Consider the following 24,238-nt stretch of genomic DNA (forward strand, 5'->3'; position numbering starts at 1 on the left):
AATTAATTCTAATTAAGTAAATAATACTATTACCTAATTAATTCTAACTTAATATCTCTATTCTCTAAAAATCTAATTAAAAAATACTCTAAATAATAAATCAGGTATTCGATGTATTAGGTTATCCGATACCTCTCAAATTATAGGAGTATTAAATTTGGTTAAAATTGGATGTATGAGTGTTCATTATCCGGCGGAAATCGGATACGGGTACCTAAACCTAACACCCGATATAAAACCAGAACATTTGCTTGTTTCCGGGCGCTTTTAAAACTGAAAACGCTGTTGTTGGGCACAATAGGAAATAGGGAAGAACCAAGAACGTTGATAAAAAAATTGTTAGGGTTTATTGATTGAGCTCGTTCGAAAACTTGTATCGCTTCTCCGGGAACGGAAGCCCATCCAAATCATTTCCAGCCATGACAGAGGTACCACCAGAAGTCTTTCGATGCATTTCAATTTGTTTCTCGCTCAATGTTCCTAATTTCAATCTCCGGGATATGTTTTGATTATTGATTCGTGTGGTAGGTGTAATACTAATCACATACTTGCATCATTATGTAAGAACGTTTGAACTTTGATCCAACCCGCGTTTCACAAAATCGAAACATGCCCCCGTACTAGAACTAGAAGAATCTGAATTCAAGGATAAAGGTTTAGTTGGGTTTTGTATATTTTATAACTTAAGTTCTGAAAGATTATGCAATCCGTAGATCTGATTGATTATTTTGAATGTAGTGATTTTAGGGGATAAGAAGCGTTGATCCACCTGTTGCTTGTGGCTTTTGCTTGGCAGAATTCTTGAATTTATGACTGACCGAGTGGATTTAGCTTCCGCATATTTTTGTTGCTTGTCCAACTTGAAAATGCATTTACAAGTATATACTTCAATCACTAGGGTGGTGTTCGGTTCGTAACATAAAATAATAGTAGGATACAATATAGGATAAGATAAGATGGGCTTTATTTGAGTTTAAGGCAATATAGAACAGAGAAAGGTCCTAAGATTAAATAGTCGCAGGGTCTAGGCTGCGATGGATTGTCATACTTGAAGAGTAAAAATGGTTACTTGCAGACGGGCCTGTTGCGGGCTTTTAATTAGTAGTGGGCCGTGAAAATTTTGTATCTTGCGAGCCGAACGCATGATTATGGCTTTAGTCAGACTTTATCTAGGACCAATCCTACTAACGCAACTGGCCTAAGAAGATGAAGGGGTTATGATATGTGGTTGCTTGCCTCCCCCGATATCTCCGTAAAAAACTTGATAATCTGTCTCTAATATCTATGGATCATAATCATATTTGTTTAATTATTTTGTGTATTTTTGTTTTTGATTGATATATTGTTAATGCTATCTGAAAAGTCCTTCCTTTTGCTCTTCAGTACTGGGTCAGTCAGGGTAACAAGTGGTGTGACACCTGTAAGATTTACATTTCCAACAATCCAGCCAGCATTAGAAACCATGAGATTGGGCAGCGGCACAAGGATAGTGTTGCCAAGAGGCTTAATACTATGCGAGAAGACAAGGCGAAAAAAGATAAGGAACTAAAGCAAGCAGCAAAAGTCCTGGAACAGATAGAAGCGGTGAGTTATCAACTTATCATACTGTTTTGTATTTGTTCTATTGTTATTTATTCAAGAAAAGGACCACCTTACTTTAGCAAAAAGGGGGAAACATTGGAATAATGTTATTTGGAATGCTGATGATATTTATTTACCTGTCTTGGGAAAATTCTTCATGTCAAGTGAACCTGTGAAGCATACTTAAGTTTGATGTTTGTAGATGTTTCTAGTCTATTATAGTGAAAGCCTGAAGGGCATGTTCTTTATCACATGTCATCCATTTTTGTTCATGAATTGTGTTGTAATGGTATGACTCTTTGCTGCTTGTAGTCATTTCAGACATTTACTCTTTCTCTTGTACAAGGCCTTCATTATTTCATCTTTTCTCCAATATTATTTTTTTACCCTTTCCTTGTAGGTGCCTGATATTATTTTAGTATAGTTGAACCCATATGTGAATGAGGATAAACACAAATCCGTCGAATCTCATTATAGCTGTAATTATTTCATTGCTAATGCTTGATATATTATACCTCCCATAGTCCCATGCTTATGCTTTTACTTATTTAATAATTACTCTGGTTCTCTTATGATTTACTCGTGTCAGAAAGCCAACCGCAGCTACCAGAAGGATTTAGCATCTTTTCAAGAGGCAAGGGAGTCTAATGCCCAGGCACTTGTTGATGACCTAGAAACTGATATGCCTGGAGGTGATAGAAATTGGTTTTGCGATTTGTTATTTAGTTGTCTATAAATCTGAGTTTGAAAATGCACATCAACCTCACTGATAGAGCACCATGACAAGTGGATATCCTTGTTATAATCACATTTTTGTTGATGTCCTAAGTTTATCACTAAATTTTGCAAGAGGATATGATTATCAAAATTATTTGTATAATCTGTTGAGAGTTAGTGAAAGATAGAATAATGCTTTCATTTAGCCAATGATTTTATATAGCTGGTGCCCAGTTGAAAATATCACATATCTGTTATTTGACGTAATCGAGTTTCTTTGATCTACCACATTCTCTTGCCAATGAATTGTTTTTGTTATATGTATGTTTGATAACATATTCTTTACATTTTTGTTGGCTGAACTTTTCAATTAGTTATAATTACTTTCCTCTTTCAATGGACAGAATGGGAGCATGACACTTCATTAGGCTACTACTATAACCAAACAACTGGTTTTCACTATGATCCCAATTCTGGCTTCTACTACAGTGATTCTCTGGGTATGCACATTCTCTTTAGTAGTTTCTGTATTGAATTAGTACTTTTTTTTTCTGTTAGGTGCTAAGCTACTTATATGCCAATACAATAGGTAAATGGGTGCCTCAAGAAGAGGCCCTGGCAGCATTTCAAGCTTCCCCAATGTCTATCAAGAAGAGACCTAGTTTGGGAAAGCCAGCATCAGCATCGGAGAGCAAAAGTGGGTCAACCTCTGAAAGTGGGCCTCCACCCGGACGCTTGGTTTCCACGCCACTCAATCCGATGAGAACTACAAAAGGTGCTAAATCCTCGGTTGCTGTTGCTGTCAAGAGGAAACGACCAGATGAGAAGCCCAAAGCTGTGTCTAAAGAGGAAGCAGCTGCACTGAAGGCTAGGGAGGCTGCTAGGAAGAGAGTTGAACAGAGGGAGAAACCATTGCTTGGTCTATACAGGCCCTGATATATATGTGTTTGCTTCCAGAAACCCTTCCATGTTTGTTGTAAGAGGTGAATTTCAAAACCTTAATTGATTATACTACTAGACATATTAAAGAACTTATGCTTTGTGGTAAACATTTACCTCTAAATGATGCTCCACAAATCCAATCCATCAATTTTGTGTTAAGAAGATATCCCTGTAGAATTGCTTAGATAGAATATGAATCTGTGTTTCCTAAAGTAGCTATCATCTGATTGTCCAAACATGATGCATGCAGGAGTCCAAAGCTTAGTGTGGCAACGTGATTGATGCACTCGGATGTTTCGGAATGTGCTATCTTTCAATGCAGGAAAAGGTGAATATGGCAATGTCTGTGCGCCGACTTGTACCATGTATTAATAGACCTGGGTTTCTGTTTGTAGGTTGAGAGATGATGACCTTAGATGTATCTTCCAAAGATTATAGCTTTACATGGGTAATTCTTCAACATTTCTGAATATTTTATGAAGCGAAAAACGTTCCCATTTCTGTCTGCTCCCCTTTGGCCAGAAACTAAATGGTTTATGTTATATACGCTCGGATAGTTCTTTATCGTTCAACAAAGCTGCTCTCTATCTTTGTATTTTGTTGCATTAGGGAGGGCAGTGGTCTTGCTATGGTTAGAAATAGTGACTTTGAATCCGCTAATGACATCTGTGTCGACCCACTGTGCCCGGTTTTTCTATTACAGTTCCCACTTTAACGTGTTTGCGAGCTAATATACAGAAGTAGAGTTTTCCTAGACGGGTCGTGGTCGGGTCGCTCTCATAATAGAGAATAAATGGATGTAATTTACAGGGGAGAAATAGAGTCAATGATATTTGGAAAAGTTTCGTTGTTGTTTCCTAACAACATGGTGAAGACTTGAGTGTAGTAGGGATGGGTGTGTTCAAGGAAGTCGGCGGTGGTTCCCTACTTCCCTTAGTGGATGACGACGGCACATGGTGGTGGGTAGTCAGTCTGCCGCATGAGTTTGATTTTCTTCCTCTCAATGTTCACACTTTCACACTGCATTTACTTCTTAGTCAATTTAGTCAACACTCCATTTATTATTTTGCTTTGCCACCCACATATTTTCTTCATTTATTCTTCTCGACCAGAATAATTCCGACCCCCACACCATAAAAATTTCAGATTTATTTTGTACACATTTTTTGTGTTTTTTCGATCAAGTCCTTGTATGATTGACTTGGAGTAGCATTTTTTTGGAGTTGAGAATCTTCATTTTTTTTTTTTTTTTTTTGTTTATGGTTGTGATTGCTTTCATAATTTCATATGATTGTTTGGTAGTTATGTGATGATTATGGGTTTTCTCCACTTGATTTTGCTCCCATGTTTTAGCTATAAGCTTTCTATATAAGGGTGATGTGTCTGCGGTCTATTTCGGATATATTTCTCTGGGATGTTTTGTGACAGTATTGTATTGGTTAGTTTTTCTTTAATGTGATTTCCTATTTGATTTGACAGTGTGAGTGTCACGTTAGTTATAAAGTTTTGCATTAGTTGATGTATCAAATTTGTGACTGGCTGGGATAGATCACTTGTGATTAACCAATTACCTAATGTAATAAATACATATATTAACGTGGGGTGGTCGGTAACTGTTGTTTTCATTGATATCATAGAGTGGTAATTATCTCACCAAATTTCATATAATTAAATGCCAAAGGCCTGGTCTGACCTTTCCATATGCTTTTGTTATATTTGGGATAATACTTGTTAGTATTATTTTGTTAGGGAAATTTTGTGTGATGTCGTCTAAAAGTTAAAGGTTCATAAGATTAGTCAAAATCCGGATTTAAGCATAGAGAAACGTACAGATATGCTCCGTTATGGGATAAGACCCATATGAATTTTCATACTTAAAATTGTCCCAAACTCATTTGTTTCTTTATTAATATTTTCATAAATACTAATGAATAACTAATTACTTAAATATGTTGAAAATTATATACTCATTTGTATCAAAATAGAAAAGTCCAAAGAAAGGGTATATACAACTACAAGCCTAAATCTTTTCCCAATATATACAAACTCCTATTTTTTTTTAAAGTTTAACAAAGAATTTGCATGTGTGTTAATTTGTTGGGATAATTTCTAATATAAAAATTGAAAGAATGATAAAAAGGAAAGGGAGGAAAGAAAATTTATTGAGTTGCGACAAATGATGTTGGCGAGTCGGCAACGACCTTCTTCAGTTGGCGAATTTTGACCCTACGAGTTCTGTTTCCCGCACCACACATGATTGTACGTCTCCCGTGAAGCAATATTACTTACTCAACCAAACATGCTCTTGGTGAATTATGTCTAAAAGCATGAAGACCCCTAGTTTTCCTAGAAACCCACGCGAAATTAAACACTAGATCGATCAATGTGGCGTCTTATTTCCGTGACTCGTATGGGAAATATTTCCATTTTTTTTATTTATCATGTGATTGCATAATTTATTTATAAATTCATAAAATATCTATTGGTCAACATCTTAGACTTTTCCAATCGTTCAAAATTCAACGTTGGTTTGTCAGGATCCAATAGTACTCACTCCTTGACCACTCTATGTATTTACTTCAATATTTATTTTCATGTTTCTATTAACTTCAATGAAATTATATCGTGAATAACATTTTTATACTCGTATTATTACACTTTATATTAAAACATCGCGGCATTTACACTATTAACATTGTTAAAATAGAAAAATAAAAACTACTCCCTCCGTCTCATAATAGAAGTCATTCTTATTGTGGACACAAATTTTAAAAAATGTAAAGAACGGTGAATTGGAAAAGTTAGTGGAATATGTTACCACTTTTTTATATTGGTTTTACAATAAAATGTGAGTGAAGTGAGTTAGTGGAATGTGAGATCTATTTTCCATTTATGTTAAAAATGAAGTGTGACTCTTATTATGAGACTGACCAAAATAATAAAGTGTAATTCTTATTGTGAAACGGAGGAAATATTTGTTAGATAAAGAGGCCACGTATCGATAGTCATCTAAAGTATTTTCAACTAGCTGTCATCATTAAAGAAAATCAATGGACCTTTTTTATTCGAGCAACTAAAAAGATAATCAATGGACCTCTTCTAGTCGAGCAAAGAAAAAAATAGAAAAAACAAAAGCAAAACACCTGTGGATAATGATTACACCCACCATTATCCTCACTAAATTCATGCATCCTCCTCATCTGTGACAGAATATGCTCAAAGGAAAATAAAAATTCAAAGCAAGAAAAAGTTTAGTTGGATAAAGTAGCACAATTACAGGGTTTAATTTGCATTATTTTTCCTCGCATTATGTAACATAATTCACCTTTCGTCAAAAAAGAAAATTAATCGTGAAAAGTTTGGTGGCACCACTTTTTATTGCCACAATAACTATGCCTAATCAAATTAAAGTGACACCTTGGAATGATGTCTCTCCATTTTGGTTCATTTAAATTGAATAAAGTCAGTAATTATTAAGACAACAATTAATGATCCAATTTATTATTTATGTATAATTAACAAACAAATCTTATTTTCTAGTCGAATTGCAATTTCGACATCATCTGAAGTACATTCCGACTGGACCATGTAACATTGTACTGAGATAAACAGTTAATTAATATAATGTCCATTATTGCACATACAGATTTAATTATGTGTCGTAATCAATAACTATAGAAATTATTCAGATTTATTGAGCATAATGCTAAAATGCGATTTTTGTGTAAAATATGTACAGAATATATAGTATTTGAGGCAGCACTAACTACTAAATTTGCAATTTATGAGACATGACACAAAGTCGTTGATTTGGGGGGCACACATATTAATTAATCTTCTAACCGTAATCATTTCGACAGATTAGTGACCATAGTTTTTATTGTACTTTTGGTGATGCAGAAATATTAGAATAGAAGAAAAATAGTGTACAAAACAGCTACCATGATGGGCATATATCAGATTCGATTGCCAAGAGCCAATCATATCCTCCTCTTATAATAATAATAATAATAATAATAATAATAATAATAATAATAATAATAATAATTCCAGCCATATATAATTTTACTATTTGTTACACAGGGGAGAGTTTCAAATAGAAATTTTTTATTAAAATAAAAAATGAAATATTATTTTTAATAATTCAATCGTGAAAATTTACTATGAATGAATCTTCTTGCTGGATAAGTAAATCATTTAAATTTTTACGCTAAGTCTTCCCTATATACATATATTCATGTTGAATTTAAATTCTACTAGTACTACTTACTTAACGGTAAACATTTTGAATACTTAATTGTTAGGCCGGTCGACTCAAACCCAACTTTTAACCTCAAACATCACCATTAAGCCAACTTACATATTACTCCCTCTGTCCCATAAAGATTGTCCATTTTGATCGGGCACGAATTTTAAAAAATGTAATGGAAAGTGAGTTGAAAAAGTTAGTGGAACGTGGATCCTACTTTTATATATTAGTTTTATAATAAAATGTGAGTATGCATGAGTTAGTGGAATATGAGGTCCACTACCAAAAATGGTAAAAAATGAAATGGGACAAACTTTGTGGGACGGACAGAAATGAATAAATTGGACAATCTTTGTGGGACGGAGGGAGTAGATCATATATCAACTGTTATTGTTTCCATGTATAGACATCGATCCAACTATCTTTCCATATGCAAGAAATACTCAGTGTGCCATGCTTCCCCACCCCCAACTCAAGAAAAACTCAACTATTCCTTTCCACTAATTAAAATTACATCAATCTAAATTATTACTAATAAAAACAGACAATAGAAGTTAAAATTGTACATAATCTGAATTAGTATGGTCTAGTTTTCTTTTCATGTAAGTATGTACAATTCCACAACCACAATCAACTGCGATCTTAAAAAACTAGACCATACTAGGAGTAATAAACTTCTCCAACTACGCCACGCTACAACTAAATACTTGACTTTTAGTACACTATTAAAATCTCTACCTATAATATACCGCACGTCCATATTATTAAAATGCTCAAAAACTAATTGGACAATTCAAGATTTATTATTCTATCTCTAACTATAATAAACAAGCAATAATTAAAAAAAAAGTCATCGACTCTCATATAGTCCCGAAAGATGGCTTTCAATTCCAAAAGTAAAACAAACATTACGTGTACAAATTGAATTGTTTCATTTCATCTCATCATACGTATATCAAATTAAAATAAAATGTATTATTATTTTTCCTCTACAAATAAATAAAAAAGAAAAATCGTGTTTAATTTTCTCAAACGCGCGGCATCGAAGCGGCGGCGCCTTTGGAGATCTCCGGCGGCACCGGATTGAAGCCCAAGCAGCCGAGCAACCCCTGCTTGTACGGCAGCGACGTCCGCCGCCGCATCTCCTCGGAGAAGGCTCTGTTGACGGTGTAATGCAGCTCATGCGCGGAGATCGGCGGCCCGGTTGTTCTTCTCCGGCTGGAGACCGAGCCGACGCTCTCCGTCGATCTGAAGCTGGAGTTCCTTACGTCGTCGTTTCGATGATTATTCATCGTTGGCTTCTTCAGCTGCGAGTACTGCTTCATGTTGTCCTTGTCCTTGGCTCGGCTCTCGGATGCGCTTCTGAATAGGAGGAGGTCTTTGATCTTCCACTTTTTATACCAGAACGACGTCGAGAACACGGAGCTGCTGCTGCTGTGCGATTTCGATTGATTATGATGCGTGGTTTCGCTTTCCGGCTCGAATAAGAGGTCGGAGACGCGGAAGGGGGAGAGCGATCGCGAGGAGCCTTTGTTCCTCGTGGTTCGGTCTCTCCCTCTTCTGTCGTCGGCGGCGGTTTGTTTTGTGGTGTGTTCGATTGCGGCGGCGAAGGGGTCGATTTCGTCTCTGGATTTGTGGCGGGGGGAGAAGATGTTCTTCCGTGGGGATTTGGGGGAATTGGAGGGGGAGTTGAGGTGGCGGGGAGGGGGTTTGAGGGGCTTGATTTTGCCGGCGTGGAAGAGCTCATCGGCGGGGAGGGGGCAGAGGAGAGGTGGCCACTGAAGTCGAAGGCGAAGTTGGCGTTGTCGAGGTCTTGATCGGCGTCGCCGTAGTTGGATTTGGGGGTGCCGAGGGTGGATTCCCAGAGAAAGGGGATGGCGGCGGTGGGGCTGGTGGGGGCGCTGTAGAAGGAGGAGGAAATTGGGGAGGTGTGGTGGTGGGCGTGACGTCGGAGGGCTCATGAAGGGGGTGGAGGAGGAGCTGTCGAAGTGGAAGTCGGGGGCGGGGGAAGGCATCATCACCTCCATCTCCATTGTTTTTAGTGATTGGAGGTTTGAAGGAATGGAGGTTGGTTATATATAAATGATGGGAGGGGAGGAAATGGGGAGGAAGGGGGGCTATGGTTTGGGTTTGACTGGGGTTGTAGAGGGGGTGGGCCTGTTTTACATGGGAGATTAATGTTTTGTCTATGGACTCTACTGTCACATTTCATCACATTTCATTGTCTTGATTAACACCTCTAACAACTTGTTTTTTTTTACTTGATGCATATGCTAAAATAGTTTTGTGAATTGATTAATATTCTTGTGTACACATAGCTTTCGATTTTTAAATATTAGGATAGTAGTAATTTTGAATCCCAAAGCTTGATCACTGGTGAATCTCGTAAGGTTTAAAAATAGAATATACTGAAATACTATCATTTTTTCGTAACTGTTTTTCATCTGTATATGACACGATATCTTTTGGTGATGTTCATAAGCTATGCTTATGATCATATTTAGGGGGTGTTCGGTTTGCAAGATTGTATCCGAGACTAAATTTGTAGTGTGTTTGGTTCATGAGATTCAATCCCACAACTCAATCCTAGATGGATAATCATGGGATAATTAGTCATAGAATCTCACAACACAATCCTAGATTGTATCTTGGTATTATTTTATTTTGCAAACCGAACACCACCTTAAATGTTTAATTGTAATGGAGTTATAACATTTATATATTTATATATGTAACTGATGTATCACCAAATCAAAATTTGTTGATGTGCATGCTTAGAATTCGAATCCAATACTTCCCCGTTCGTCTAAGAATATGTATCACATTTTAGCTCTTCTCTGATTTTAAGAAATATAGGAGAATGTAGGTATTATTTTCATATTTTATAGTGATATATATGTAAAATGGGTTCGTGAAATGTTAGACTCACTATATTAAAAAATAAAAGAGACATGCAATGACAGATAAATTTAGAAAAATGAGTATGCGACAATATATTTATGGACGATGGGAGTAATATTGATGTTCTCTCTTCCGAAGTAGCATTAGTTCTGGATCCAATTTTTTATTGATATCATACTATCCACCTTCATCTAATAAGTACAACTATATCAAATTTATTGAACCAATAAAAACTGATAAATGCAAAAGTAGCTACATCACATGATCGCACCCTTGTCAAAGGGTGAAGATACTACAAATACTTGTTTGTAAGTAATGTAATTGAAAATTTATGTAGCCGTATAAGGGAGTTCCAATTCGTTTATTTTGTTTTGTAATGAATTTCGGAAATATTTACGATAGCTTAATTTGGACATTACATGGAATACAGAGTAAATGGTGGAAAGAAGGATTCGGCAAATGGATAAAAATGTGTGATGAAAAATTAAATTTGTGCTTGAGTTGACTTCCTAGCTAGCCGAATTTGTTAAGTAAAATTGAAATAGAGTTGAATTAAAAAATGAATTAATATGCCAGTATCAAGCAAGGGTATATTGGTCTCTTAATCATGATAATGATTACACATCAATAATGCTGTTTTTTCAGTTTAATGTTAGTTTCGATCTTACAACCTGTGCAGGTTTTGCAGGTTTTTTATTATTTACTACTATTAATTTACTCAAATAAGTGTACCCTAAAATATAATTATTGATGTTGGAATATTTTGATTGCTTCAATATAAAATGAATTCGTCTCATGGCGTATGATTAAAGTATAGGAGTTTCTTAAGTCATTTTAAAGCTTTGAGGATATGACACTAATTAATCACTATTTTACTATTGTCTTGTGTGATTAACTTTAGCGAAAATTTATCATCTCTTAGTTTGTCTTGTTTGAAGCTTTCATAGAAGGGTCAGAGTTTTCTTTAATTTCTAGTGTAAAATTAATGTATTAGACTATATTCCATTGTCTATTTCATCATCCTATTTCTTGTTTTATTTCTATGAATACATATGGATTTGATTTCCCAATATTCAATAATCCAGACTTTAATTTGGTAGATGTTGGAGCATAGAACCCAAAATAACATTTGAGCTTCTGAATGGAGTATATATTTAGTAAAATTTATGGTCTTGCATTGTCTTCAAACATAGATACTTTTGTATCGAATTGAGTTAACAATTCGGGTGTTGTCTCGTTAAACTCGTGATTACTTTTGTAATTTTTTTAATGAAAATTGATTTTTCAATCACATAAGTTTGAGCTCAATAGATCGCATCGTAATAACTACGAAACAATTGAATTTATTTCTATTGGACTGAAAAATTTATATTTACGAGTTATTGTAGGCATAATTTACAAAATTATCTAAAAAAAACAAACTTGTTTAATAACATGCGAATATCTGTCGCATTTTATATGCTAATTAATGAAGCTAATTATTGTACTTTTCTTCGAATTAAAATATCTATGTGACAGAAGTGGATAATAACATATATCAATTAAATTGCCAGTCAGATATATACAGCTGCAAAGTTGGAATAAATAAGAATTAAATAATAGTGGAGATTTGGTGACATGATTAAAACAAATTTCGATGCAAATGATGTCACTGGCTTCAAATGTGTAACGATTTAAGCGATCTCCAATCCGTGCCAAATGCTTTATTCTTTTATATCGATGATATGCTATATAATTTATGTGCGATTAATTAGTTGAAAATTAGTTTATGTGAAACAAAATTTCCTCAGACAATTTATTAATGATTTTTAAAAGTATTTGAGAAATATAATATTTTTTGGATAAGTTTACATACATATTATAAAATTTATAAATTGATCCATATGGATAATATTGGCATACCAAATAACCTTCAGCAGTTGACCTTAAGAGTTAGTTTATTATACAAAACGTTGAGCTGAATGTCATAATTATATTTAAATTAAAACCCATTTTCAAAAGTTATGGACTAGTGGTGCTAATTAATTTTATTTTAGGAATCTCATGTATGCAACTCAATAGTTTATGGACCAATATTTATTTTTGTTTTGCACTCAATAATATAAGAGTAATAATGTAATAAAACAATTAATTTTTATGTATTTGCAAAATAAAGATTACAAATACAAAACAATAAAAAGTACTACTAATATGTTTCTCAATATACATATCCTAACAAGTTGTAGAACTGATACTATAACTATATTTTCCTCGTCATGAATCATTCGTAAATCAAAACGAATTAGCTTCCTAATATTTGAGCTATGACCAATTAAAGTATATGGCTAACAATATAAAGTATTGATATCAATCAAAATTCTTAAATTTGCATTGTAATTTTCTCAAGAGTCATAGTATATGCACTATTCGAAATTTTATTTATATTATATATTCATAAAAGATTACTTGTCTCCCATCATAAGTTCTTTATCAACGTATTAGATTTAGATATTAAAAAAACATCTCAATTGTAAGCCGATTCTTTTCTTCATTTAAAAACTATACAAAATCGTGAAGATTTTTAGTACAAAGTTCACAATTTACTGCGAAAAACTTTGTGCTTCTTAACAATAGCATCATTTTAGATCTTAAGAAACTACTGTACCATTCTGGTTGACCAAAGAAATTTTGTGATGTTAATGAAAAATAAAGAAATTGAAAAATATCCACTTAATTGGATGGATTTAAAATTCTTACCCAATTTACAATTTGATCAAATGTTATTGTGTTCATTTGTCAAAGCAAATTCAAATTTAGGGTGACCAAATTTATATTTTCAATCTTTTTGCCTCCTTAGATTTTTGATAATATAACATACTCCATTATTCTTTCTTTTTATAAACAGAAAAGAAAATTGATTTTGTAGTATTAAAGATGTTGACAGCCCACTTGGTAATTGGTATTGAGTATTGTGGCCCGACAATTTAGACAATTATTATCGATATTAATTTTTGGAATATATAACCGCAATTAATATAAACAAAAGTATGACAAATCGTTGTTTTCGGATATCGGATCTTTGTTTTAGCATAGAAATCTTGAAATTATCACCAATTTATCTATTTTATTGAAGTATTATAATTAATCTTGCCACTTTTTCTGATTTTGGACTTCTCACTTTGTCAACTCTAAACAACACTACAAAAAAACGCGCGTTTACCTAGCACCGAAGTGCTAGGAATAACCCCAAAGTGCTAGGAAAAATAGAGGTTTCCGAGCACATTTTCGAGCACATAGGGTGCTAGTAATTTGCTCGCTCGGAATTATTTCCGAGCGCCTCTCCGAGCAAAACTCAAATTTTTCCGAGCACTCGAAACGTGCTAGGAAACTTGGTCAACTCCTCTGCTCTTCCTAGTACCAGTGTGTGCTCGAAATAATGCTCTCCTAGCACCAATGTGTGCTCGGAATAATGCTCTTCCTAGCACCAATGTGTGCTCGAATAATGCGTCTCAGAATCCTACCATAGTTTAGTGCTCGGAGTAATGTGATTCAAGAAACAAAACCTAGCACAATTTGGTGCTTGGAATACTGCATTTCAAAACTCCTAGCACAATTTGGTGCTAGAATTGTACATTTCATTCATATTCACGAATTTCATTATTTTTTCATATTTTTTTTATTATTTCAGCTTCATTTTAATTGTTAATTCAATGAAATTAAAATGACATTAAACCAAAATTAGAAATAAAATAAACTAATTGAAAAGCCCAATGGATTACAAGAATTCAATTGTTTCACAAAGTTGATCAATTCAAAATGCAAGTCTAAATCTATATTTCACCAAAATTCTCAAAGTTGATCAATTCAAAATGCAAGTCTAAATCTATATTTAACCAAATTTTTCACTGAACAAGCTCCTCATCTCTTCTTTCATCTGCTCTTTCATCTGCTCCTTCATCATTTCCATATTCATATCATTCGCTTCCTTAATTTTTCTCTCTCTCTCATTCATCTCGGCATGCATTTTCTCCCGCTCTTCTTTAAGTTCTTCGTTGCTCGATCAGCTCGTCCATCTTGCTAGGATCGATGTCGGTCGAGCGTACAGATGCATATGCTGATGTAGCTGATGGGAAGTATAATTTTGTTGCACTTCCTGCCCCAGGAATCTGCTTTCTCTTCTTCACCTTCCCATGACGCTCCAAGAAAATGGCATCTAAATCCGGATTCTCAACCCCTTCGGCTCTTAATTCTTCTGCCCTTGTCCTAACATCATCCTTCCAACAAGCAAACACAAATTAGATACTACTATAAGCAGGTGAGCAAACAAACAGTTTCACAACAAACTGACAAGTTTCACAACAAACTGACAAGTTTCACTGCAAAACAGTTTCACAACAAACTGACAAGTTTCACAGCAAGTTCCACAAACATTCTGTACACTTATGTATAATGTTCAACAAGACAAGATAATTCAAGGATGCTACGCAAATGGTAATTCTACGGCATAACCAAGTCCAAGGTAATCTTCAGTATTCGTGTTTGCTACGCAGATGGTAATTCTACATCCTAACCAAGTCCAAGATCATCTTCAGTATTAGTGTTTGCTACGCAAATGGTAATTCTATGTCATAACAAGTCCAAGGTAATCTTCAGTATTCTTGTTTTCTGAGTCCTACATCATAACCAAATCTGAGGTTGTAGCGTCTAAAGGAATTAGTTACCGGAGAGCCTAATATAATCATAACCATATTGGATTGCTGAATTACCCACATTCAAGGCAGAATTCTATGTGTCGTGAATAAGTCTTATGATTCTGGCATGAGAATCACACGATGAATAAGTCTTATGATTCTGCCATTTTCAAGGATGCTTTCCCTAAAGCTACTACTAAACAATAGGATAAATGCTAACTCAGAATACCTATTATCATGTAGTTCTAAGAAATTAATCCAAGTCAGAATGTACCATCTGATTATATCTTTCCCTTTCTCTATCATATACTTTTACTCTTTACTCTTTGTAGCTTGATAATTGTGAGATCATACATCTTCTAATGCAGTGGGGTTTTGACGGTATGAACTAACCAAAACAATCCACTAAAAAGTTGGAAAAACAATGAGGAAAGCAGAACATTGCCATGGAATGGAGGCCATCTAAGGTTATTAATACCACTAGCATGCATATAAAAGGAAGAGAAGCTAAAACCTGCATTTATACACTAAGTAGGCTGGTTTCAAGCATATGCACATTACTGAATCATCTGATCTTTTACTGTCAAATTAGTCAAATTAAGATTAAACTTACACGAATCTGTGTTGCGCGTTCAGAAACCAGGCCTTGTGAATCTTTTGTTTTGAATGTGTGAGTCCTACCAAAGATATCTACAAATGGAGGCATTATCCCGTCATTTTCCTCTGTCTGCAAAACATTAAAAAGGATTAAAAATATAATCAAAAAAGGAAAGAAATCAAACTAGAACAATATAAATTTTACCATTATTTCAACTGTCTCTTCAAATGGAATACAACCATTACAATGTGTTCCAAAGGCCTTCGCACGCCCTTGTCTACGATTTCTCGAGCACCTCTCAGAAACCTTAATATTCTCAGGAAGCTGCCAGGCATCGGTGTATGTCGTCCACTGGGCATCCGTGAAATAGGCCGGTTTCTTCATTGTCTTTCTTTTATAACCAATGTAATCACCGTACCTAGCTTTGCACTGACTGTGAAAAGCTTTCTTGCATTCCACTTGATCATAAGCTTCGCAGTTGGCATCTTTCTGCAAAATAATAAAGTATTAAATAATTTATGATAACTGAGTTATAAATATAAAATGCACAATTTGACCTCAAATTCTTTCCAATAATGGTTAATATATTCCTCCGAAAGCTTTGCCTGGCTGTATCCTCCCGGATCAACTATGTGCTTGAAAGCCTTATTGCATATGTTGGCTACTACACCAGTCGGACGCAATCTGTATATTAATATACAATTAGTAACTTAAAAAATAATATAATGAATGCATAAAATTAAATGAGCACGTACGTTCCATCCCTAAGTTGTACATATATCCGGCCTCTTGCGTCCCTCTTATATCCATCTTTTTTTGAATTTTTAGCATTTTTAGTGGCTGCATCTCTACCTTCTACTTCAACGTTAGCAGCGGTTGAATACTCCTCGTCACTATTCTCGTCCACCAACTCTAAAGAACCAAGTGGCCGTGAGTCATCGGAGTATGTAGTTGAGCGTCCCAATGATGACCCTCTCATTTCTACAATTATATAACTACCACAAACAAGGCAGAAAGGAGCATGTGATTAGTACTTTTCAGTAGGCATGAAGAAAGAAAAACAATATTGTAATGTTGACATCACATATATCACCAAACATTACTGTCATTTTCTTGCCAATGAATACAACAATCACTTATTATCTCTTCGCATCATCAACTCGGGGAAAACAGAGGATTTGACACAAACTTAGCATCAAAATCAGAAAAAAATTCAAGCAGATGATGGAATCAATCAGTAGCAATAGCAAGTTTTGATTCAGGCAGTAATGGAAAATCAACCATGATCATGAGATAGTCCATTATCCAAACGCGACAAAAGCTCTAGGATGCAGCAGGTTATTGAAGCTGAAGCTACTATCTGATAATCCCATTGTGCAAAACAACTGAAACTTAGAGCTCAAACAAATTCATAATACCAGAAATGTTGATATTTTATCTATTGGATTTTGCTTTGAAAGGTGAGTGAGTACATATATGGATATCAAGTGAGTGAGCTCAAACAAAGCTCTATTTTTTTTATCAAACTTGTGCAGTTGCTTGCACTACTCTATAGTACACTATTTATTTTCACTACTATCTACTATGCACTCATTAGTACATACTCAACACATGCTTGTTAGGAAAAAGTTATTATGCATCTGTTGGCACTTGGCTGTATTATATGATGATCTGATTCCCCAGTCATCCATTTACCTATAAATGAGTATGTTTTATTGTATTGCAGGCTGCCTCTAGGCAAGGAAAAGGAATTGACACATCAGACAATGCAGCAAAATCCCACCAAAAACACACAACCTCAATACCTCATGACATAGATCAAAAACCACAGCAATAACTACATTTCACACGGAATCGACCAAATTCACAAAAACCACAGCAATAACTACAGTTTCACACAAGCTAAAAAATGTAACATAGAAAAAATTCACAAAGACAGTAAAGTGATGTGTCAAGTGAAGCTACATTACATCAAGCTTCAAAAAAATCATGATGACAATGCAGAAAGGAGCATGTATCTCATTGTCTTTCAGAAGAAATAACTATGCTTTTTGACATTTATGTAAGTTATTAGACTTGTGCTTATATATATGAAGTGGGAAAATTAGTACATTAAGTCTAAGAGATTTCCAGAATACCAGTGAATAATCTGAAAACACCGGATTTCTTTGGCCCTGAAAACACCAGATTTCTTTGAGAGATGCAGTCCACGATCAATAATTATGGGCCTAGCTCTTTGTTGTCTGCAAACAAGACATAAAACTGAATTATATAAGGAGAAATGAACAGTCAAGGGAAATGATATCAGAAAATGAAACTCAGTTAGCTCTTTGGAATGGCAACGGTATGAACAGTAGAGCAATTTCATCACATAAAGCAAGAATCTGAAAAGTAAATATTATCACAAAATCCCTCTAGAATATTATCACACAGACATCAAACAGACAAACACTGAGAAAGAGATCAAAGCAAAAACACTATGAATGCCATTATAATCCACAATATTATCACAAAATCCCTCTAGAATCCATAATGAAGAGCACACCAAATATGAAAATTGATTTTTTATCCTTTGCAGAAATCATATTTTAATTTTCAGCAGAAATTTTAAATCTCTGCAGAGACGGTATAGAATTTACTTAATTAGCATCCGTGTTTATATCCTTGAGAACTCACATTATGTGGAGCAGCAGAGAGATATGAGAGGCCAAGTTCTCCAAGGAAGAGATCTTTGTCGTCTCCAACTACTGTTCTAGCACAAGCAATGGCAACCCTCTCAGCAACAGCCCCAACTGCACCTCCATGCATTCCACCATATGCATTCTATGCGTCCAACCAGAATAGTTCAGTCAAGTGGGACAAAATCACAAAAATTAACTCAAAACAATCCACATTCATGAAAAGAAAACAAGCTAGAATGATGAATTTCAAGAAATTAGCTTACAGATAACCAACAAATTACTTACAGAAGCCAGGCTGCCTAATTTATTAGCTGAGAATTCCATATTACATGAGCTGGGCGATGATCATTTCTAAATTCTAAGTAACCATATCTAGCCCATAGTAGCTCTTAACTAGTCAATCACAATCGTGTTAAATACTAGCAACCATCTCGTTTAGCAGATGCGTTAATTACCCAGCCCTTTACTGATGAGGTTAGAAAAACTAATTTATCAGCAAAAATGATGGTAAAATTTACAAGATCAAGTAAATTCATTCCCTCTCCAAAAGCATCAGAGGAAAACTAAAACCTAATATGTACCTAACATTTCATCCGAATTACTAGTTTTTCCCCAATTTCCCAATTAACCTAGAATTTGGAGACCCGCAGAGATAAAGATACAGAAAATCCGAGAATCGATCAATAAACTATACCAATAGAGTATGTTCATTGCACGGAGGATTTGACACAAACTTAGCATCAAAATCAGAAAAAAATTCATGCAGAAGATGGCATCAATCAGCAGCAATAGCAAGTTTTGATTGCAGAAAGGTTCACCAGTGAAGATTCACTTATGTTTAACCAAAATGCATAACTCATGCATGAACTAGCTAGATCTGCAAAAATGAAGTACGCATGCAGCTCATTATCCATAAACAAACACATAAACACAATAAAACAACAAATCAACAACACAATCTCCAAATTCAACCAAATCGCAGCAAGTAGCAGTACAGAATAAACGAAATCCGATGCGGTTTCTACTAGTTTCTCAGTGATGCAAAATCATTCAAATTGAACCTCGAGTCAATGCCAACGCAACAACCAACGCAGATTGATAGCCACAAACAGCGAGAAGACAGCGTAAATCCAACTGAAAGCGAGGGGGAGAGAGAGAGTACCAAATAATTACAAAGAGTGATGAGTCAATTGAAGCTACATTACAACAAGCTCGTGAATAAAATTGAACTCTATGCTTCAACATCGAAACTCTATGCTTTGAAAGGAATCGACCAAATAATTATAGTTTCACACACGGAATCGACCAAATTCACAAAAACCACAGCAATAATTACAGTTTAACATGGAATCGACCAAATTCACTAACCTGCAGGTGTGAGAATGGAAGATGTGTGCGAGCGGTGAGGGAGAGCGGCGAGACCGGGAGAGAGCGGCGAGACCGGCGAGAGCGGCGAGAGCGGCGAGACCGGCGAGAGCGGCGAGAGCGGCGAGATCGGTGAGAGAGAGACCGGCGAGATCAGTGAGAGAGAGCGGCGTCGGCGAGACCGGCGAGATCGGTGAGAGAGAGCGGCGAGATCACTGTAAGTGTGAAGTGTTTTGGTTTAGTAGCCCTAATTAATAAATGAGGATCACCATCTCATCCGCTAATTAAGCAATAATTTAGTCAAACAATAATTTAGTCAATAATTATCACATAATTTAGTCAATCATAATTTTAGTCAATAATTATTACCACATTTGGTTATAAATGAATTAATTATGACTAACGAGTTTGTAAATAACACTTAAGTCATTCTACACTTAAATCATTGTTTACCGTTTCATCAATGTCTTCATTTTCTTCCTCATCCTCATCTTCTTCGTCTCCGTCATCTTCATCTTCATCTTCATATTCTTCTTCATCTTCTTCTTCATCTTCTTCTTGATCATTGTCGGCAATTTCTCTCAAAATTGAAATCATTGCACCACTGGGATCACATCGTGGAGGGTCTATGAGTTGAACATCATCAGAAATTTCATGAACTTCTACTTCATCTTGTTGAAAAGCAGCATCTTCATTTTTCTCTTTTGTGGTGGCATAACTAGCATAAAATTTCTTTGCTCGAACTTTGAATACTGCCCGCCAGTTCGCCTTGTCTCTTTTCTTGCTCGGAAAAGGTACAAAATAAACTTGTGATGCTTGTTTGGCTAAGACGAAGGGATCGTATTTTGGGTACTCCTTCTGAATATCCACTTCAACAATTTTGTACTTTGGATGAACAATTGTACCACCGCGTGGAGCTGGAGCCGGATTATACCATACACAATTGAACAATACAACTTTCTTTATTGGTAATGCCCGATATTCCACTTCCACAATTTCTTTCAAAATGCCGTAGAAGTCATCCTCATCATAGCTGTAATTCGACCCTCTGATGCATACCCCACTATTGACTGTAGATTTACTCTTTCCATAGGAATCTGTGTGAAATTTATATCCATTGACAAAACAAACATTGTAACTTGTAACCTCAGTTAATGGTCCTTGCGACAGATAGTATAGATGACTATCACGAGGCAAGTTATTACGGCCCTGTTTGCCAAACACAATTAGTGAATAAGTATATTTTTCGACAAATAATGTACAAAGAAAAAATATAGAAAACTTACATATTCTTTGAACCATGATGCATAATGATCTTCTAATTGTTGCTCTATCTGAGGAGGTGTTATTCCCGGATGCCACCCACGCAATTGTGCAATGAACATACTGTTTTATAAAAAAAACAATTGTTAAATAACATTTAGTTAGTTAAATAAATGAGTATTGAGGAAATCAAACTTACAGCTCGAATTCCTTTGCTTCCTGAGTATTAACTAATATGTAAGTTTGTGCCGCTTTGTATTCCACTTCTGACAAGAATCGTGTTCGTCCATTCCCAACACATCTCGTATCATATGTGAAAATTGGAAGCATATCTTTGGGGTGGATAGAACCTCCGCCATCATCATTACGAGGAACATCTCTACCTCGGCAACGGACATGTGACTCGAAGTAATAAGTGCAGAAATGTGATGCTTCCTCAGTCAAATAGGCATTACATATAGATGCTTCAACTGCAGCTTTGTTCTTGACATTTAACTTCAACTTGCGCATGTACCGCTCAAATGGATACATCCATCGAAAATGCACCGGACCTGCGATTAACGCCTCATATGGTAAGTGGATTGGAAGATGCTCCATGGAGTCAAAGAAAGACGGGGGAAATATCATCTCAAGCTTGCACAAAGTAACTGCAATCGACTCATTATACTTTGTCATATCAATTTCCCTTATCACCGTAGCCGTAAGATCTCTGAAGAAATTGCTCAACTCGGTCAAAGGTTCCCATACTCTGTGTGGAAGTAACTCACGGAGTCCGATTGGTAATAATCGTTGCATAAACACATGACAGTCGTGGCTTTTCATGCCGAACAACTTATGTTTCTTCATATCAATGCACCTTGATAGATTGGAAACATAACCATCCGGAAATTTCAAACTGTGTAGCCACTTGAGCAATAATTCCATACTTTCTTTGTCAAGCGTGTAATCAGCCTTATGATATTTTCCGCCACGTGGCCAAAGCTCGGGTCGTATACCAAGCAATTCCAAATCCCTTCTTGCATTAGCATTGTCTTTTGTCTTGCCTTCTACATTCATAATGGTATTGAAAATATTATCAAAAATATTCTTCTCTATGTGCATGACATCCAAATTGTGGCGAATCACATTTGTTTTCCAATACGGAAGATCCCAAAATATGCTTCGTTTATTCCACCCAAAAATCTTGCTCAACTCAGAGTTTATTTCCGCATCTTCATCAAATACTCTCTTGAATTCAAATTGTTCCAGATGATCAAGTATTTGTTCTCCATTTAAGAATGGAGGAGGACCAGAATGCTCGGTTATGTTCTTTCTAAAGTTCTTTCTGTCTCTGCGGAATCGATGATTTCTGTTGAGAAACCTCCTGTGGCAATCAAACCAAGTGGTTTTCCGTCCATGCTTCAAGGAGAAAGCTTGCGAGTCCTCCATACAATATGGACACGCACGGTGTCCAGATGTGCTCCACCCTGACAACATTGAATACGCAGGGAAGTCACTGATAGTCCACATCAACGCTGCGCGTAGCTGAAAGTTCTGTTTTCTTGATATATCATATGCAGGGATTCCTTCGGTCCATAAATCGTTGAGCTCTGCGATCAGGGGTTGTAGAAACACATCAATATTCTGCTTGGGATTCTTCGGACCGGGCACAATCACTGTGAGAAACATGTATGGATCTTTCATGCACATCAATGGAGGCAAGTTGTATGGAGTTAAAATCACTGGCCATAATGAGTACTGCGAACCGGTCTGACCAAATGGTTGAAATCCATCAGTACTAAGTGCTAACCTGACATTTCTTGATTCAGAAGCAAAGAAAGGATGTATCTTGTCGAAGGTTTTCCAGGCTACAGAATCTGCCGGATGAGACATCTCTCCTGGAGTCTGGATGTGCTCTGCATGCCATCGCATGGATTGAGCGGTAATTTCGGATGCATACAAACGCCTCAACCTTGGGCCTAAAGGGAAATAGTACATCCGTTTGAGTGGACTTGTGCCATTACCCTTAAATCTGGCCTGACCACAAACTTTGCATTCAGTTCGGTTCTCGTCTTCCCTCCAGTAGATCATGCACCCTCTCTTGCAACAATCTATCTTGAGAACCGGCATATCTAAGGTCTGCATTTGTTTCTTGCACTTATAAAAGCTACTAGGCATACGATTTGGTTTCGGCAAGCGTTCCTCCATAAATTGGCACAATTCGTCAATAGCTCGCTGAGACATTCGATGTTCAGACTTCATAGTCATCAGTCGAGCATTTGTTGACAACTCAGAATAATCACAACCCGCCCACAAATCAGCCTGAGACGCTTCTAATAAATTATAGAACTGCTGCGACTCGTTAGTGGGTGATTCCGGCATGTAAGCAGGCAGGACATATTGTTCGGAATGTTGCGCTTGGAAATGATGAGGCTCGTGACTGGCTGTCTGTCCCCACGCATTGTATACCATATGCTGGTATGGATCCGATGATGGATCGAAATGCATAGATTCAGCCGGTGTTGAACTGGACGACGCTTCTACATCGCAATGAAATCTCCAATCATAGTAATCTGGGGTAAACCCCCTTCTCACAAGGTGCTCTTTCACCGTATCAGGAGAAAAAAATTTGTTATTATCACATTTTGCACATGGACATCTAATTTTTGAACCATCCATTTTAGAGGGAAATGACACAGCAAAATTTATAAACGCATCTAACCCATCGATAAAATCACAATTGAATTCTCCGGTGGGATACTTTCGCTCATACATCCACTCTCGTCCCAGAATTTTATCCATTTCACTATCCTGTAGTATGAAATCAAAACAAATAAAATGATACTTTCAATAAATTAACAAAGAGTTTAAAAAATATTAGCAAATAAAAATTATAATATTGATCATCAAAATATTACTTGAACAAAAATATTATTTCAAATTATTAAAATTCTCAAGTTTCTTGTCTAGAGAAGTTTGATATAGAATAGTTAGCTAATCTATCATTTTCATGGGTAAGTCCACTATATATTAGTCACTAAATTAATAAATTAAAGTAACCTATCCATTTTACTATCCCTATAGCATAAAATTAATATAAATTAAAACAGATATAATAATATTCTAATTATTTAACATGAAGTTAGAGAGAATAACTAAAAAATATAAATTATACCTTTAGATAAAAGATAACGAGGCGAGGTGGCAACGGGCAAAGAGACAACTTTGGTTTGAAGAAATAACAAGGTAAGATTGAAACAATGTAGGAAAAGATTGAAGAAATCGAGTTGGA

General features: G+C 35.7%; 3 protein-coding genes and 1 pseudogene across 4 annotated transcripts; 1 reads left to right on the forward strand and 3 right to left on the reverse strand.

Moving 5' to 3' along the window:
• Nucleotides 1-213: 213 nt before the first annotated feature.
• Nucleotides 214-3,741, forward strand: LOC125218126 (zinc finger protein ZOP1). Of its 2 annotated transcripts, XR_007175883.1 has the most exons (7): nucleotides 214-428; nucleotides 1,384-1,584; nucleotides 2,171-2,273; nucleotides 2,703-2,798; nucleotides 2,888-3,281; nucleotides 3,491-3,568; nucleotides 3,636-3,741. XR_007175883.1 is itself a non-coding variant. In XM_048119730.1 (6 exons), exons 1-5 carry the CDS (start codon nucleotides 420-422, stop codon nucleotides 3,232-3,234), a joined length of 756 nt encoding a protein of 251 aa, XP_047975687.1. In that variant the 5' UTR covers nucleotides 214-419; the 3' UTR covers nucleotides 3,235-3,281; nucleotides 3,491-3,741. The 2 variants fall into 2 exon arrangements, 1 of the variants encoding a protein (XP_047975687.1); XM_048119730.1 differs by having other exon boundaries at nucleotides 3,491-3,741.
• Nucleotides 3,742-8,354: 4,613 nt separating this feature from the next.
• Nucleotides 8,355-9,522, reverse strand: LOC125219691 (annotated as a pseudogene).
• Nucleotides 9,523-14,133: 4,611 nt separating this feature from the next.
• On the reverse strand, nucleotides 14,134-19,764 carry LOC125185324. Its single transcript, XM_048081848.1, has 8 exons — nucleotides 19,708-19,764; nucleotides 18,335-18,481; nucleotides 17,797-17,901; nucleotides 16,414-16,653; nucleotides 16,216-16,342; nucleotides 15,863-16,147; nucleotides 15,674-15,787; nucleotides 14,134-14,643 (listed from the first exon to the last, which is right to left on the reverse strand). Exons 4-8 carry the CDS (start codon nucleotides 16,635-16,637, stop codon nucleotides 14,410-14,412), a joined length of 984 nt encoding a protein of 327 aa, XP_047937805.1. The 5' UTR covers nucleotides 16,638-16,653; nucleotides 17,797-17,901; nucleotides 18,335-18,481; nucleotides 19,708-19,764; the 3' UTR covers nucleotides 14,134-14,409.
• Nucleotides 17,503-23,625, reverse strand: LOC125220563. The gene is made up of 7 exons (XM_048122723.1): nucleotides 21,167-23,625; nucleotides 20,991-21,090; nucleotides 20,344-20,913; nucleotides 18,335-18,481; nucleotides 18,011-18,072; nucleotides 17,797-17,901; nucleotides 17,503-17,560 (listed from the first exon to the last, which is right to left on the reverse strand). The coding sequence occupies exons 1-7, from the start codon at nucleotides 23,623-23,625 to the stop codon at nucleotides 17,503-17,505; spliced, it is 3,501 nt and encodes a 1,166-aa protein (XP_047978680.1).
• Between the last annotated feature and the right edge of the window lie 613 nt (nucleotides 23,626-24,238).

Source organism: Salvia hispanica, chromosome 4, assembly GCF_023119035.1.
Source record: "Salvia hispanica cultivar TCC Black 2014 chromosome 4, UniMelb_Shisp_WGS_1.0, whole genome shotgun sequence".
NCBI lineage: Eukaryota > Viridiplantae > Streptophyta > Magnoliopsida > Lamiales > Lamiaceae > Salvia > Salvia hispanica.